The sequence below is a fragment of the Equus asinus genome, chromosome 7 (genome assembly GCF_041296235.1).
Source record: "Equus asinus isolate D_3611 breed Donkey chromosome 7, EquAss-T2T_v2, whole genome shotgun sequence".
In the NCBI taxonomy this organism is placed as follows: Eukaryota; Metazoa; Chordata; class Mammalia; order Perissodactyla; family Equidae; genus Equus; species Equus asinus.
This window is the reverse complement of record NC_091796.1, coordinates 76,679,341-76,692,959: the sequence shown is the minus strand read 5'-3', so window position 1 is coordinate 76,692,959 and position 13,619 is coordinate 76,679,341. Positions and strand designations below refer to the sequence as shown.

The 13,619-nt window shown below is 52.1% G+C and overlaps 1 protein-coding gene across 9 annotated transcripts in view; it reads right to left on the bottom strand.

Moving 5' to 3' along the window:
- Window positions 1–13,619, bottom strand: part of PLEKHH1 (pleckstrin homology, MyTH4 and FERM domain containing H1) — a 49,594-nt gene that overhangs the window by 12,939 nt on the left and 23,036 nt on the right. For 4 of the 9 annotated variants that reach the window (XM_070513836.1, XM_044773825.2, XM_070513841.1 and 1 more), the window contains 12 exons: window positions 13,102–13,185; window positions 11,191–11,272; window positions 10,286–11,046; window positions 7,147–7,225; window positions 6,509–6,600; window positions 4,803–4,953; window positions 4,471–4,613; window positions 3,284–3,394; window positions 2,262–2,348; window positions 1,751–1,912; window positions 694–774; window positions 141–323 (listed from right to left, as the gene is read on the bottom strand). In XM_070513836.1, the coding sequence (XP_070369937.1) occupies window positions 141–323; window positions 694–774; window positions 1,751–1,912; window positions 2,262–2,348; window positions 3,284–3,394; window positions 4,471–4,613; window positions 4,803–4,953; window positions 6,509–6,600; window positions 7,147–7,225; window positions 10,286–11,046; window positions 11,191–11,272; window positions 13,102–13,185 (2,016 nt within the window). The remainder of the gene's footprint in view (window positions 1–140; window positions 324–693; window positions 775–1,750; window positions 1,913–2,261; window positions 2,349–3,283; window positions 3,395–4,470; window positions 4,614–4,802; window positions 4,954–6,508; window positions 6,601–7,146; window positions 7,226–10,285; window positions 11,047–11,190; window positions 11,273–13,101; window positions 13,186–13,619) is intronic. The other 5 variants (XM_044773828.2, XM_070513839.1, XM_070513838.1 and 2 more) reach the window with 3 other exon arrangements.

Below are 13,619 nucleotides of genomic sequence, written 5' to 3'. Positions count from 1 at the left end.
ATTCCCAACCAGGGATACTGGTTGCCAAAATGTCCAGGAGGGAAATAAACTTGAATTTTGGGAAGCTTGGGGGAAAGAGAGAAGGGAAGATCAGAACCACAGGTCAGAGCTTGGCCGTGGGGCCCAGCGCCCTCCCTTACCTTTTCATGCTTAGTGCCAATGAGGAGGTAGGTGGGGCTGTGCTCTGGGGGGTGGATCACCAGGGTGCAGTGGGAGGAAAGCAACCGCCCGGTTCCTCCAGCCTCATAGTCCTCGTCGGAGTCACCGGATCGATCTACTTCTTCTATGCGTGCATCCCGCACAGGCAGACGGCCCAGGGGTCGCTGTGGACACGAGCCTTCCATGAATGGAAGAGCCAGCAGGGGACAGGGGAGTCTCCTTTCTCTTCCTCTGACCCCTCAGGCCCTGCAGGGCTGTGTTCATGGACGGGGACAGATGAGAGGGTGGGGAGAGACAGACTACAGCTCCCTGGCTGAGGCTTGCTTGGGGAAGCACGGAAGACCACACAGGCAGAATCTGTGGGCCATGCACACTGGACATGCACTCTGGAGGCATGCAGACAGCCGGCTCTGTATTTGTTGTGGGGTTAAGTCGGGTAGAGGGTAAAGCTGGGGCCTTCCATCAGGACATGGAGCCACTGCAATGTGGTCTGGGGGAAGAAGAGAGTGGGTGCTGCTGGGAGCCAGGACATACCTTGTCCTCATGGCTCCGATAGTAGTAGAAGGTTCTCCCAACAAGAGCACACCAGACCAGCTTGGAGTGGCCATGTTTTACCTGTAAGACAGAAATGCACCAGCATTATCAGAACCAGGTGACCCCAGAAGTAAATCCAGGACTGGCAAAGAGAAGCCACAGAAAGGCAGATGTCAAAACCCTTGGTCAAACTCAGGTCCTTAGTGGAGATGCCACCCAGACTCCCTACTACGGGAACCAGCCCTTTCACAGCAAGAGGTCATGGTGTGTACCATGTGACACCCATCCATCTTTGTACAACCTGCCATTAAAAGATTAACCAGGCCAGTCAGATGTGCTGTCCCAGGAATGTGAACGTGGGAAGAACCTGCTAGTCCACAGAGTCTATAGCTATGCCGAGACGGACGCTGAGAGGGAGGGAAGGGCCATGCTGGACAAGGGTAAATCACGAGGGAACAGCAAATGCACAGGCAGAGCGGACTGACGTGAATGCAGACTGAGTCAGGAAGCAGAGGCAGAGAGAGCCCTGGAGCACTGAGCTTGCTCATAACAGTAGCTCTGCTTCCTGATGGCATGCTGGCTCTCTTGTTAACTTCCCTTGACTTGGGGTTAACAAGTGCTTCTCTGCTCCTCACAACCAGAAGAGCCCTAACTAAAATGTTCTTAGGGCTGGCCTAGGACATTATCAGTCTTTGAATGGCCACACCTACCTTGTCTAGGTAGCAACTTCCCACTATTCATACTGAGGCATGTGGGTACAGGTGGGGGTGGGGGCGACTCCTAATGACCTCAAAGTGGGTATGAGACATTCCCTTCCCACCTCTGGCCTGAGAATAGCTATTGTTCTAACAACCCTGATCCCTATCTCCACGGAATCATTCACCATCACCTGTGTGGTTAGACCATGCTTGAGGCCAGCCAGCTAATCACTGGGAGAAAATTCCTGGAGAACCGAGCTGTGTGCAAGGAGGGAGACCCACCACCCCTTGGCACTTCTGCTCCTGGCTCCCCCGACACTCAGGAGGCCACATTCTCCCCCCACCAGCCCTACTCATACCTTGGTCAGCCAGCCCTTCACAGTGGGCTTGGTGCCAGCCTGAGGCAGGGCTGGAGGCCCAATGGCCTGGACCTTTAGCAAGCTTTGTAGTACTCGGATCCATTCCTCCAGCAGGCTGGGTGAATCAGCCGTCAGGTAATAGGTTTTCTTCTCACAGATGAGCTGTGGAGGAGTGAGGGATTGGGGACCGGGGGCGGGGAGACAGGAGGATGGAATAACAGGGAGCTGGCTCCGAGGTGGCTCTAATCCCTTAGCCATGGGGCCTTCCTTCTTCCCCCGGGTACTCCCTCCCTTCTTTTCCTCCTCATCTTGTTCTCCTTGTCTCTATCTTCATCCTCTCTCTCACACTGGCTCCTCTTCCTTTCCTGTACTCACAATTAGGATCACATCCACGTGTTGATGTACTATATTTCATGCATGCCCATTTTGCCACATCTTTGTCTCCATCACAGCCATATCCAAACCAGGCACCTCTTTCATCTAAAATACTAGCTGCTAGGAGCATGCTCACCTGGAATGTCTGTGCACCCTCCCCTCGAACAATTTGGCAACGGGAGTTCAGCTCCACTTGACCTTGAGGTTTCCGGATGACATCACTCTGTAAAGAAAGGAACAGGGAGGAAAGAGCTTGGAGCCTTAAAAAGCACATCATTTGTCCTCATATCTTATTCCAGGTCACAGGCAAAGGGGAAACCCCAAGCTTGCCTGGGCTATGGCATGATGGGTAACTTGTTCTAGACCCTGGCTCAGGCTAGATGGAACAGCGATTAGAGACAGAGGTCCTTCTGACCTGGGCCTCAAAAAGGACAGATTTAGCCTTTAAAATTGAGTCAGAAGCCACCAGGTTGTTACTGAGCTATAAAGCCCTTAAATTCTTCCTACTACATCCTTTATACCAAGTTGGCAAATCAGTGGCATATACATCACCATTACCATTTCCGGTAGCACTGCAGACATTATTAATCAATCAGAGCATGCCTGCTCATTGAGTGATATAAGCCCAAAATCCTTATCACGTTGTTCTAGACAGCCACAATCAATCAACTGGAGTTGCACAAAAGACAAGGCCTCTTTAAAACATTAACATCGGTTTTCCAGGGAGGTCCTGTCAAACTAGGTGCCAACATCCAAGGCTCTCTAATTCCAAACAGTCCAGAAAGGAGGTAGAGAAGGCAATGGGCTTGCCTGTTAAAACAATCAGATAACATGAGGGCAGCTTGGGAACAGTTCTTTTATGGGACCAGGCATAAGAAGAACTCAGCTTCTGAAGGAAGAAGGAATCACTCAGCCAACTTGTCTGGAACTGCCTGTGACCACCTGGTGCCTGATTGCACCGTGAGAACCAATGACCAGCCTCACGGTCCCCATGTGTGGCTCTAAGTCTCGGGGGCCCAGCCAGACTGCCTCCCCACACCTGCCAGACCTTTGCCCTCCAGCCAAGGGCCACACTGCCCCTCTTCCAGGCCCTCTCACACGGTTTTGGGTCTGGACTGGGGTCCTTTCAATGACAGTCCAGGGGGAGGAGGGGCTCACCGGGGACTTGTAGTACATAATCTGCCCCTGTCTCAGGACAAACCAGCGCCTCTTCCACGTCTTCACCCGGCTCCCCATTTTCAGCAGGTAGCCCGACTTCTCCAGTGACTCCTGCACGGGTGGGAAGGTGTAGGGGAGAAGAAGGGTGGACAGAAAGTGGACATCACTAGGGTTCCTGGATGTGATCGCAGTATCTCCCCTGCCAGGTAGGTATTCCCAAGTATCACACAGGCCAAAATGGCCCAGTTGAGTCACTGCTTTGTCATCAATTAAAAAAAAATAGAGTACCAACTATGTGTATTTTCAGGGCACCGTGCCCAGCTAAAGGTTCAGAGGACTGCATAAAGCATGCATGGTCCTGCTGTGGAAGTACTCCCACGTTGGCTGGGGACAACAACATCTGACCAGGAGAAGATGGTGGATCAGGGGCTGCACACGGGAGAGGCTGGCTAGGGAGAGCTTCAGGAAAGAGCGAGGTCTGAACTGGCCTTGGAAGGAAAAGTCAGCCTTTCCTTCAAAGACGAGCTGTGAGGAGGAAGAAGGCCGTTGCAGGCATCAGGGAAGGGAGAGGTTTGGGGAACAATGGGCACCTCAGCCAGGCTGGGGCAGAGGGTTCGTGGAGCGGGGAGACGGAGATAGGGCGGCACAGTGGTGTGGAGCAAGGGCTGGGGAATGACATCTGCATTTACTGCTGGCTCTGGCATGTAATAACACGTCTCTGAGCCTCAGGCTTCTCATCCATAAAATGGGGTAATGATCCTGAGAGGACTGTGAGGACAAACGCGACTGCCCGAAAGCACTGAACATGGTGCCTGGCACACAGGGAGAACTCAGGAGATCTTGGCATTCAGCCTTCTAGGGTCAGTGTGGAGCTAAAACAAGATAATGTGTGTAAAACTCCTCCTGGGCCTGTGGGCCATGGTGGGCTTACAGCAACTGGCCGCTCCTGGTTTGCTGAGGAGCTCAGGAGGCCCCCTCTCCTTCCTCCCAGGGTCTGTGTGTGCCTGACTCCATAACTGCACAGCCCCCTCAGCCTGCTCCCTCCCTTCACCAATCCCAGGGACCCTGCTCTCACACAGCTGCTAACTGTGTCTTGTGCTCAGGGCCCCAGGCAGCCTCTGCTGGAGGTCTGCCCCCACCCTGCCCACCTCGGCCCCCATCTGTGTGGGGCCACGCTCCCAGCTCACCCCGCCCAGGCCCAGCCCGTCCATGGAGTAGGATGAAGTGCGCTGGAGTTTGTGCTCAGGCTCTGAGTAGTCACTGTCCAGGGAACACGCGTCCGGGGGGATGGCGTAGTCGCCCTCAGAGCTCAGCGAGGACATGGAGACACCTGGCCAGGGGAGAGGAGTCACCGTCCGGGTCCCAGGTCTTCCTCAGCTCATACAACCGGGGAGCTGCAGAGCCCTCCTCACCCACCCAGGACCCCCGAGTCTGGGGCTGCGGGGTCACAGGCAGAGATTAAGCAAGGACCCAGGGGCCCCTTGTTGCCCCGCACCCGTGCTGCTCCCCTTCTCTGTACCTCTCTTGATGGCCCGGGGGCTGCCCAGTCCGCTCGTCTTCCTGGACTCAGAGCAGGGGAGTGAAGTTCGGAAACTCGCCTGAGAGCTGCAGTCATCATCAGACCCAGAGGATTCGTCCACAAAGGGTACAGTGCTGATCTGTGTGGCTCTCTGCAAGACAGGCCCCCTCCCCACTGCAGCTCAGGCTGCATGACGAGCCCCCTCCTGCCTGCACCTGCGTTCTGGCTCCGGGTGCCAGGGTGCAGCCAACACCACCTGCTGGGGCACATGGACACCATCACCCAGCGAGGGCACCCAAAAGACAATGATCCCTTTGAGATCTTTACTCCTGTGTTCTCACCTCCGTGCTTCTCCTTGGGCCTCCCTCCCCCACACACCATCTTCTGTGGTCCCCAAAGAAGCTGCCCCATCCGGCTAGACACCTGGCCGCTGTGACCCCTGCTTCCTGCCACTAGGGGGCCAGAAAGCCAAGCAAAGGGCCAAGTGTGAGACAGGAGCTTTAAAAATGTGTGAGGATAAGGAGACACCGAGAGATCATCTCAGTTGGCAAACATTTAAAAAGACTGATTATCTCAACGCTGGTGAAATTGTGCAGAAAAAGATACTCTGTAGTGTGATAAAGCTCCTTTAGAAGATAATTTGGTACTGCCTGTCAAAGTTTAAAACATACATCTCATTTGCCCATAAGTTCCACCTCTAGAATTCTGTCCTACAGAAATATGTACATATTAAGTGCACAGAGATATATTTGCACAGTGACGTTCATCGCAACGTTTATTTTAGAGAAAAAGAGAGAAATGACCTGAACTGTCAGTCAGTGGAGGAGAGGTTAAGGTAGTTACGGGGCATCTACAGCAAGAGGCACTGGACAGCGCCAAGGGGGGCACACAGTTGTGTGTGGAAGATTGGCAGGAAGACCTGACACACAGTTGGGTGAACAGGCAAGGTATAGAATGACACACGTAACATGATCCCCTTTGTGTGCATGTGTGTGCACATGCATGTGTGCATGGGAGAGAGACTGGGGCAAAGAGAATATTTGTAAGCACATTTGTAGATGCAGCAGAGGGCCTTGCAGAATAAACCCCAAGCCATTAGTGACAGTTGCCTCTGGGGTTAGGAGTTAGGGAAAAGGGGGCGGAAATTTCACTTTTGGCTTTTTATTCTTCTATAGAAAGTTTTACAAAGTATTACTGTTATGATTTCAAAAACCAATAACATGTATACTTCAATTTAAAAAAACCTTATTAACTGTGTTCCTAATTACTTCAAAGAAAAAACCCTAACAAAAAAAGGAGACAAATGTATATGAAAACATCATGTTGCAGTTATATCTGATTTTTGTTTAAAAATATGTAGGGCTGTTACAGGAGTATGTTTGAATAAACATAAAAAGTTCTGGAAGGAGCCCCACTGCCCTCTGGGACAGACATGAAAAGATGGGGAGGAGAGACGGAGCAGGCACAGGTTTAACCTTTAACTTTTTACTTTGCCCACAATCATATTGATTCGAATTTTTGTAAATGCAGAATTTTTATAATGAAAATCTGATAAACAATAAAAATGAAGTGACATATGTGGGTTCAGCTCCCTGCCCAGAGTCACATGTGTGTGGAAGCCTGACCCCAGAGCCACACTCCAGCCACCACATGGACGAGAGGCCTCTCTGGATGGGGACACCCCTCCTCGGACAGCAGCTTCTTACCCCCTTCAGGGCTGTGTAGACAGGCACGGTGACGTTCTTGTAGACAAGGCCAGAGAAAGGCCCAGGGGACGCCAGGGCAGGAGGGCTTGAAGCTGGAGCGGGTGACAAGAGGGAGGAGATTAACTCAGGGGGGAGTCTGGGGGAGGCAGAGACCTGGGCAGAGTTCTCTGGGAGACAGACTGGGTCACAGATCTCAGTACGGGGGCCAAGGTGTTACAAGTCATCTGACTGTGGGGCTCTCACATCACCGTGGGGATTCTGTGGCTGGCTGGTGACTCAGCAGCCAGTGGGTGGGGATGCGGGTCCTTCAGGGGGCTCCTCCCACTCATAGCCCTTGCACTGCAGAAGGGAAGCCAGAGCAGGTAGGAGCCTGGGCTGGAGGACCCCACCCCTAAAGTCCCTTTCAGCTCTGTCACCAGCTACAGCTCTGTTCATGTCCACTCCCACCCAGCAGGTGATGAGCTGAACCGGCACGGCTTCCTTTTCTCTCCAAGGCAGCCCTGGCTGTGTAACTTCACCTGAACCTCACCTGCCGGGGGAGGACATGGGGTCCCAGGTGACCTGGCCCGGGGTGTTGCTGAGTCTTCTCCTACCCGCACGCCCACACTGCCCACTTGAGCACCTCACTTGGAACTCACTGCAGCAGGTGACATTATTTCTGGGAGACACATCCGAGAGCCTCATGCCTGACGTGGCCACAGCATAGATCCGACTCTCCTGGAATGAGAGGTCCCAGGATGGTCAGCGCCCAGGACTGAGCCCACCTGAGCCCCTCTTGTGGCTTTGGAGTGGGCAGACCTGGGTCCATATCCAGGCTCAGCCAGTTACTGGCCGGGGAGTCATGGGCAAGTTACATCATTTCTGGGCCTCATTTTCCACAGCTCTAAAAGGGAGGTAATAACACTCCTCTTCAGGCTGAGTGAGAATCAAGTGTAATTATTAATGCAAACATTTAACAGCTGGAATATAATCTGTGCCCAAAGATATCTATTCCCTCTCACTGCCACCCTTCCCTTGAGGCAGTTCAAGAGGAGAGGGCTCAGTCGCCTGTTTCTCTGAATCTTATCGTTGTAGAGGCCCTTGGGCCTCAGACTCTCACCTCTAGAAGGTGGGTGTTGACAACGAGGTCAGAGCCCCACAGCAAGGAAATGCCCTCCTATAAACCAGTCGTTTGGGACCTGGGACACACTTTTTTCCTACAGTAATAATGTCACATCATGGTTAGGTTTTGAGGCGAACTCTCAAAGACTCTCTGGCTCACCAGACCCCAGAAACCCGTTGTGGAAGACGCCTCGACAGGGAAGGCCCACCCTCAGCTCTTCACTCCTCAGGGTGTCCCTGGGTCTGACGCAGGCCCATAGCCCCAGGGAGCTTCCCTAATGGTTTTGATGCTCCTGAAGAAGACAGGAGGCCCTGCCTCTGCTTTTCCATTTTTCTTCATATCCACTCAAGGTAAAAGGAAAACAACGTGACAAGGTGAGTCACAGACCAGGGAACATCGCCTGCCTCAGGGAGGTAGCGGGGCTGGGGCTGGGAGGCGGGGTGCTATTGGGGTGTCACCCCAGAGGAGGGCAGCAGCACTGGGCACTTGGGGGAGAGCGGGAGGGGCTGGCGAGTGCCGGGTTGAGATCCAGAGGTAAGGGGAGGGATGAGGAGGTAAGAGGTTGAGCGGCAGCGAGGAAGGGTGTCCCAGGAGGGGCACAGGGTGGGGCAGGGGATTCCTGTGCTTTTGGAGGGCAGATAAATTGGGTCGAAGCAGTAAAATTAGGCATAAACAAGATTATTCCTACTAGTAGTGGTTGTGGAATTCAACCAAGGACAGGCCTCTGACTTTACAGAGGAAATGAAAGTGAGGCCTGAGGGATTAGCTTAAACAAATGTGGGAGTGTCTTACAAAAGGTTATCCGATGCATAACTCGCAAGGTTATTTTGAGGAGCAACAGAAAAAGGGCTCTGCAAACTCTAAATTGGCAAATAAGTATATGGGATTGAGAAATGTCCTTCTCTGAATTCTCAGTCTGGATTTTTCCACACAGTACTGCCCAGCTGTCCCACCTGAGAAGTGAGGTCAGGCTCTCTGGTCACGGTGGTTTCCTAAGCTGACACGGGTAATCCCGACTCAGGCACCTGGTGGCACTGAGCCCTCCTGCCATGTCCCTCGCTGAGTGCTCCCTCACTGCCCGCCTCTGCCTTAGGATTCCCGAGCATCTGGATTCACAAGACCACAGCGAACACGAGGAGGGATGGTTCTGAGGGGGTTCTCACAACCTGGCCCTCCTCCGTTTCCAGCAGCCTCTCCACCTGTGCCTTACCCTTCCTTCCCGTGAGGCAGGGGCCTCAGGGACAGGTCAGCAGCCCACGGCCTGAAGACTGGCTGGCCTTGGGAGACCACTGAGCCCTCTCCCCCAGGCCCGGCTCCCGGGCATGGCTGCTTTTGGTCATTCTGGTCCCCGCAGCCATCAGCACTGGTCAGCAATCACTGCTAAGGATGTGGCCCCTAGGCTTGGGGTCATGAGGACCCCCAGACTACCAGCATTTCAAAGAAGACCCTGGAAGGTGCTGCTGAAAAGGTGGGCCATCCAGGCAGTGGTGTGGGGTGGTGCCACCCCCAGGGCCTCATTCCCTATGTTGCCAGGAGCCTGACACTCAGACGTCCCCCACAGCGCTGCCTCACACCACAGCAGCATCCCGGGGTCAGACCATGCGTAAGAGGCTGACGTCTGCTCTCTGATGTCCCCTAAGACGCAGTATAACCGGAGGGGCAGAGCCGGACTCTGGAGACAGCCAGACCTACATTTAGAGCTTGGCCCGCCACTACCTACTATGTGACCTTGGGCAAGTAACTAAGTCTGTGGGGACAGCAGTTTCCTAATCTGAAAAAGGGGACAGCACCCACCGCCTCCCACAGGGAGGGAGTCCTGCCCAGGGGCCAGGCTCTGTGCTCAGCACTCGACCCCATTATCTCATCTCAGCCTCACCACTGGCCAGGGCAACCTTAGTGTTGCCCACCCCCAACCGACTCCTGTTTTTATTTTAACTTGTCCTCACGGGAAAGGTCAGACACAAAAGTGGAGAGAAGAGAACAGAGAATGACCTTGTGTACCCGTCATTCAACTCTACAAAGATTAATGCTTGGCTGGTCTGTTCCATCAGTATCCCCCACCCCAGATCACTGATTCTGAAGCATTTCCACCAGAACTCATGTCGTTTTATCCAATATCACAAGTAAGGAAGCTAAAGCTCAGAAATAATAACATAGCCAACGCTTACATGCCACTTACTGTGAACCACTACTGCAAGTACTTACTATATGTTAACACATTTAATTCTCACAACAACACTAGAAAGGAGCTGCTATCATCCCCATTTTACAGAGAGGGAAACTGAGGCACAGAGGTTTAGTAACTTGCCCCGGGTCACATAGCTAGCAACTCAACCCTACAGTTTGACTCTGGGACCTGTGCTCTTTGCCGCAACACCACACTGCCTCAGAGTCATGAAGACTAAACAAGAAATGTGCATGAAGCACCCAGCCTGGTGTGTGGCACACAGTGAGCACTTGCTCAGGAAATGACAGCCAGCCACTGTCCATCATTCCAAACCCCAGCTCTGCCCCTCACTGGTTTGGGTGGTCTGGGCCAGCTCGGTGGGACTCGCCTCCCAGAGTGGCCGTGAGGATGATGGCCTCGTCTCACGCTCAGCATGAGGCTGTGCTCAATGAACAGTGTTCACACCGTCAGCTCTGCCCCTCTGCCCAGCCCCCAGGGCGCCTCTCACCCAGGATGGAAACCGGTGCAGGGGGGGTGTGGGTGGTTTGTTCCCCAAGTCCACTTCCTCCAGCTCAGCTCTGGGGGCCCTCGGGCTCTCTCTGTCCTCTTTCTTCCCCGCTGGGGGTTGCTCCTCCATCTCCATCTTCTCTGGTTCCTCCCGGAGCTCAGCTCGGGCCTGCACCTCAGGAAGGCTGGAGGGGTGGAGGGCTGAGAGGGTGCCAATCTCAATGCTCACCACCTGGTTGAAGTGCCCAGGGCCCGCCTGGGGCTGGCTGTGGTGCCGCTTGGCCAGCTGGATGCTGTCCCGGGGGGTGCTGGGAGCCCGCACCTTCGGTAGGGTCAGGCTGCTGCCAGGGCCACCTGCCCTAGCAGAGGTCTTTGTCCCAGGGAGCGTTCCTCCCTGAGCAGTAACCAGGCCCTCACCCCAGGAAGCCAAACCATGTCTGGGGGTGTGAGGCTTCACGCACAGCTGGCCGGGAGAGCCTTCTCTTCCCAGACGAGGTGGAAGGGTCTTGGCCTCTGATATTTCCCCAGGATGGACCATGCTGGCACTAGAATCCTCAAAAAGGCTTCCTGTTTTAGCAACAGAGTCCTTGTTCTGCAGAGTACCTGGAGAAGGTGCAGGAATAGCTACCTTCAGGGCACCCTGGGCCTGAGGACCACTGTCCTGCCCCATCAGCTGAGTTCCTAGCCCTGAAGGGACAGAATCCTCTTCTAGGGCTCCCTGGGGGGCCACCTGAAGCTTCCCTGAAGGTGCCATCTGAAGAGCTGTGATTGGGGCAAAAAACAGGTCTATTGAGAGCTCCCTCAATTCAGCCCACACCCTAACACACAGACACACAGAGAGACAGACACCCACCCACTCACCCACCTACCCACCCCCACCCCCCCCACCCCCCCCCACCTGCTTACCTCCTAGCGCCTCTTGAAGGGCCCCCACCTGCTCTACCAGGTGTTGATTACAGCTTTTCAGGTGCTGATTCTCCATCTCAAGCTAGGCAGAAAGGAAAATGAAGATTAAGGATACTCAGCCTTCAGGCTCGGATGCAGAATTCAAAATAAGATTAAGATCCTTTTTAAAGATCAAATCTTTGAAAGAGAACACGTAGTGCTCCACCAACCCAGCGTCAACCCTCCCAGGGAGCCCTGGCCATCTCCCTCCCTCTGTGCTCACTGGTTTTATTGGAATAGAATAAGCCCCTGAACTTTCTTTTCTAGGTGTTTTAAATCTTTTTCTAAATTGTGAAATATAACACACACACAGAAAACTGCCTACCACGTCACTGAACAGCTCAACAGATGATTCCGAAATGAATACTCATGTGACCTTCATCACTCAGGTTAAACAGAAATTTGCCAGCATTCCCAAAAACCCAGACCTGTACCTTCCCAGTCACAGTCCCTCCGTCCCCACAAAGGCAACCACTCTTCTAGGCTTATGAGACTCACCTCCTTACTTTCTGGGTTTTACCATCTAAGTATGCATCCCTCACACCCTGGTTTAGTTCTGCCCATTTCTGAACTTCATATAAATGGAGTTATATAGTATGTACTTCTGTGTCTGGCTTCTTTTGCTCAACATATTGTCTATGAATCCATCCTCATGGTTGCTGCATTTTCTTTTAAACCGAACCCAATACACTTTTACTGAGCACCTTTTAGCAAGGGTCAGGGCTGTGGAATTTGGAGGTAAACTCAGCATCAGCTGTGTCCCCAAGAACTTGCCGTCTAGCAGGTGACCTGAGATGTGCATCCACAGAAGGGGATGGGAGGCAAAATGAGCCAAAACCCCCTGCAGGTGAGAACCACTTGCGTCAGGACAGAGGAAGAAAAGATGAGTGCTTGCCCTTTGCCAAACTTCAATTCCCTTTCCTTTGTTTAGAAAGGGGTTGTTTTTTGTTTTTTGCTAGTAGCACTGTAGCTTCTAGTCCTGATGTTCCTAAATAAAGCTGGAGCAAGGGATGAACTATGACAATGAATGGACAAAGGTGGAAAGTAGAATAGAGGTACCAGGGGCTCGGGGAAGAAGAGAAGGGGGAGTTGGTGTTTAATGGGTACAGAGTTTCTGTTTGGGGTGATGAAAAGTTTTGGAAATCAACAGTGGTGACAGTTGCACAACACTGTGAATGTACTTAATACCATTGAATTGTACACTTAAAAAATAGCTAAGGGGCCAGCCCAGAGGCATAGTGGTTAAGTTCACACACTCCATTTTGGCGGCCTGGGGTTCACAGGTTCAGATCCTGGGTGTGGAACTACATCCCGCTCATCAAGCCATGCTGTGGCAGCGTCTCACATACAAAATAGAGGAAGACTAGCACAGATGTTAGCTCAGGGACAATCTTCCTCAAGCAAAAAGAGAAGGATTGGCAACAGATGTTAGCTCAGGGCTAACCTTCCTCACCAAAAAAGAAAAAAATCAAACAACAAAAACCAACCAAAAAACCCCAGAAACAAAAACAGCTAAAATGGTAAATATAATGTATATTTTTAAAAATTTAAAAAGAACGGAGAGGACAGAGGAGAAAGGGGAAAGGGGCGATACAAGGACTGTGTGTACACCTCAGAAGGAAACAGATGGGACTCTTCAGAAGTGAGTCTTGGTTCTTCTTCCGAAACACAAAGCTACTCAGGAGCCCTAACTGCGAAGGGAGCGGTAAGTGAAGCAATGGTCTCAGTGTTTAAGCTGAAGGAAGGGCAAATGGTTAACAAAAAAGGTCAGTCGAGGCCCCACACACAGAAGGAGGCAGAATGACACTGAGGGAGGGAACAGCCCCACGCAGAGGTCCATTCCAGGCCTCCCGAGACGAGGTTTTGACTCACCTCTGCTAACTTTAGTGTCACCCACTCCTTGATCTTTGCAGCTTTTTCTTGAACAATTTTTGCTTCCTCAGCTCTCATCTGCTTCTGCAAGAAAGCGAGGGCCCTTAGCGAGTCACGGCAGTCACTAGCTTAGTGAATAATCAGAGGCGGGAAGCCGTGAGAAGAAATATCAAGAGACTGGATGGGGGTGGCCCGAGAGAAAAAAATTAATTCATTTATGACTTTTTAAAATATTCTTAAAGTGGGAAAGGCTTTCCTAAACACAATACAACTCCAAAAAGCCATGAAGGAAAAGACAAATAAATCTATATCATCACTACAAATTACTATATTACCAAAAAAAAAGAATCCCTTAAACAAAACCAAAAGACCAACTGGGGGGTGATTTGCTACACAAATGATTTATGTACAAAAGGCTAATTTGAAATGAACAATCCAATAAATATATGCAAAGGATATGACCAGGAAATTAACAGAAAAAGAAAGAAAGGGAAAAGAACCCATGAAAAGCTGTTCAA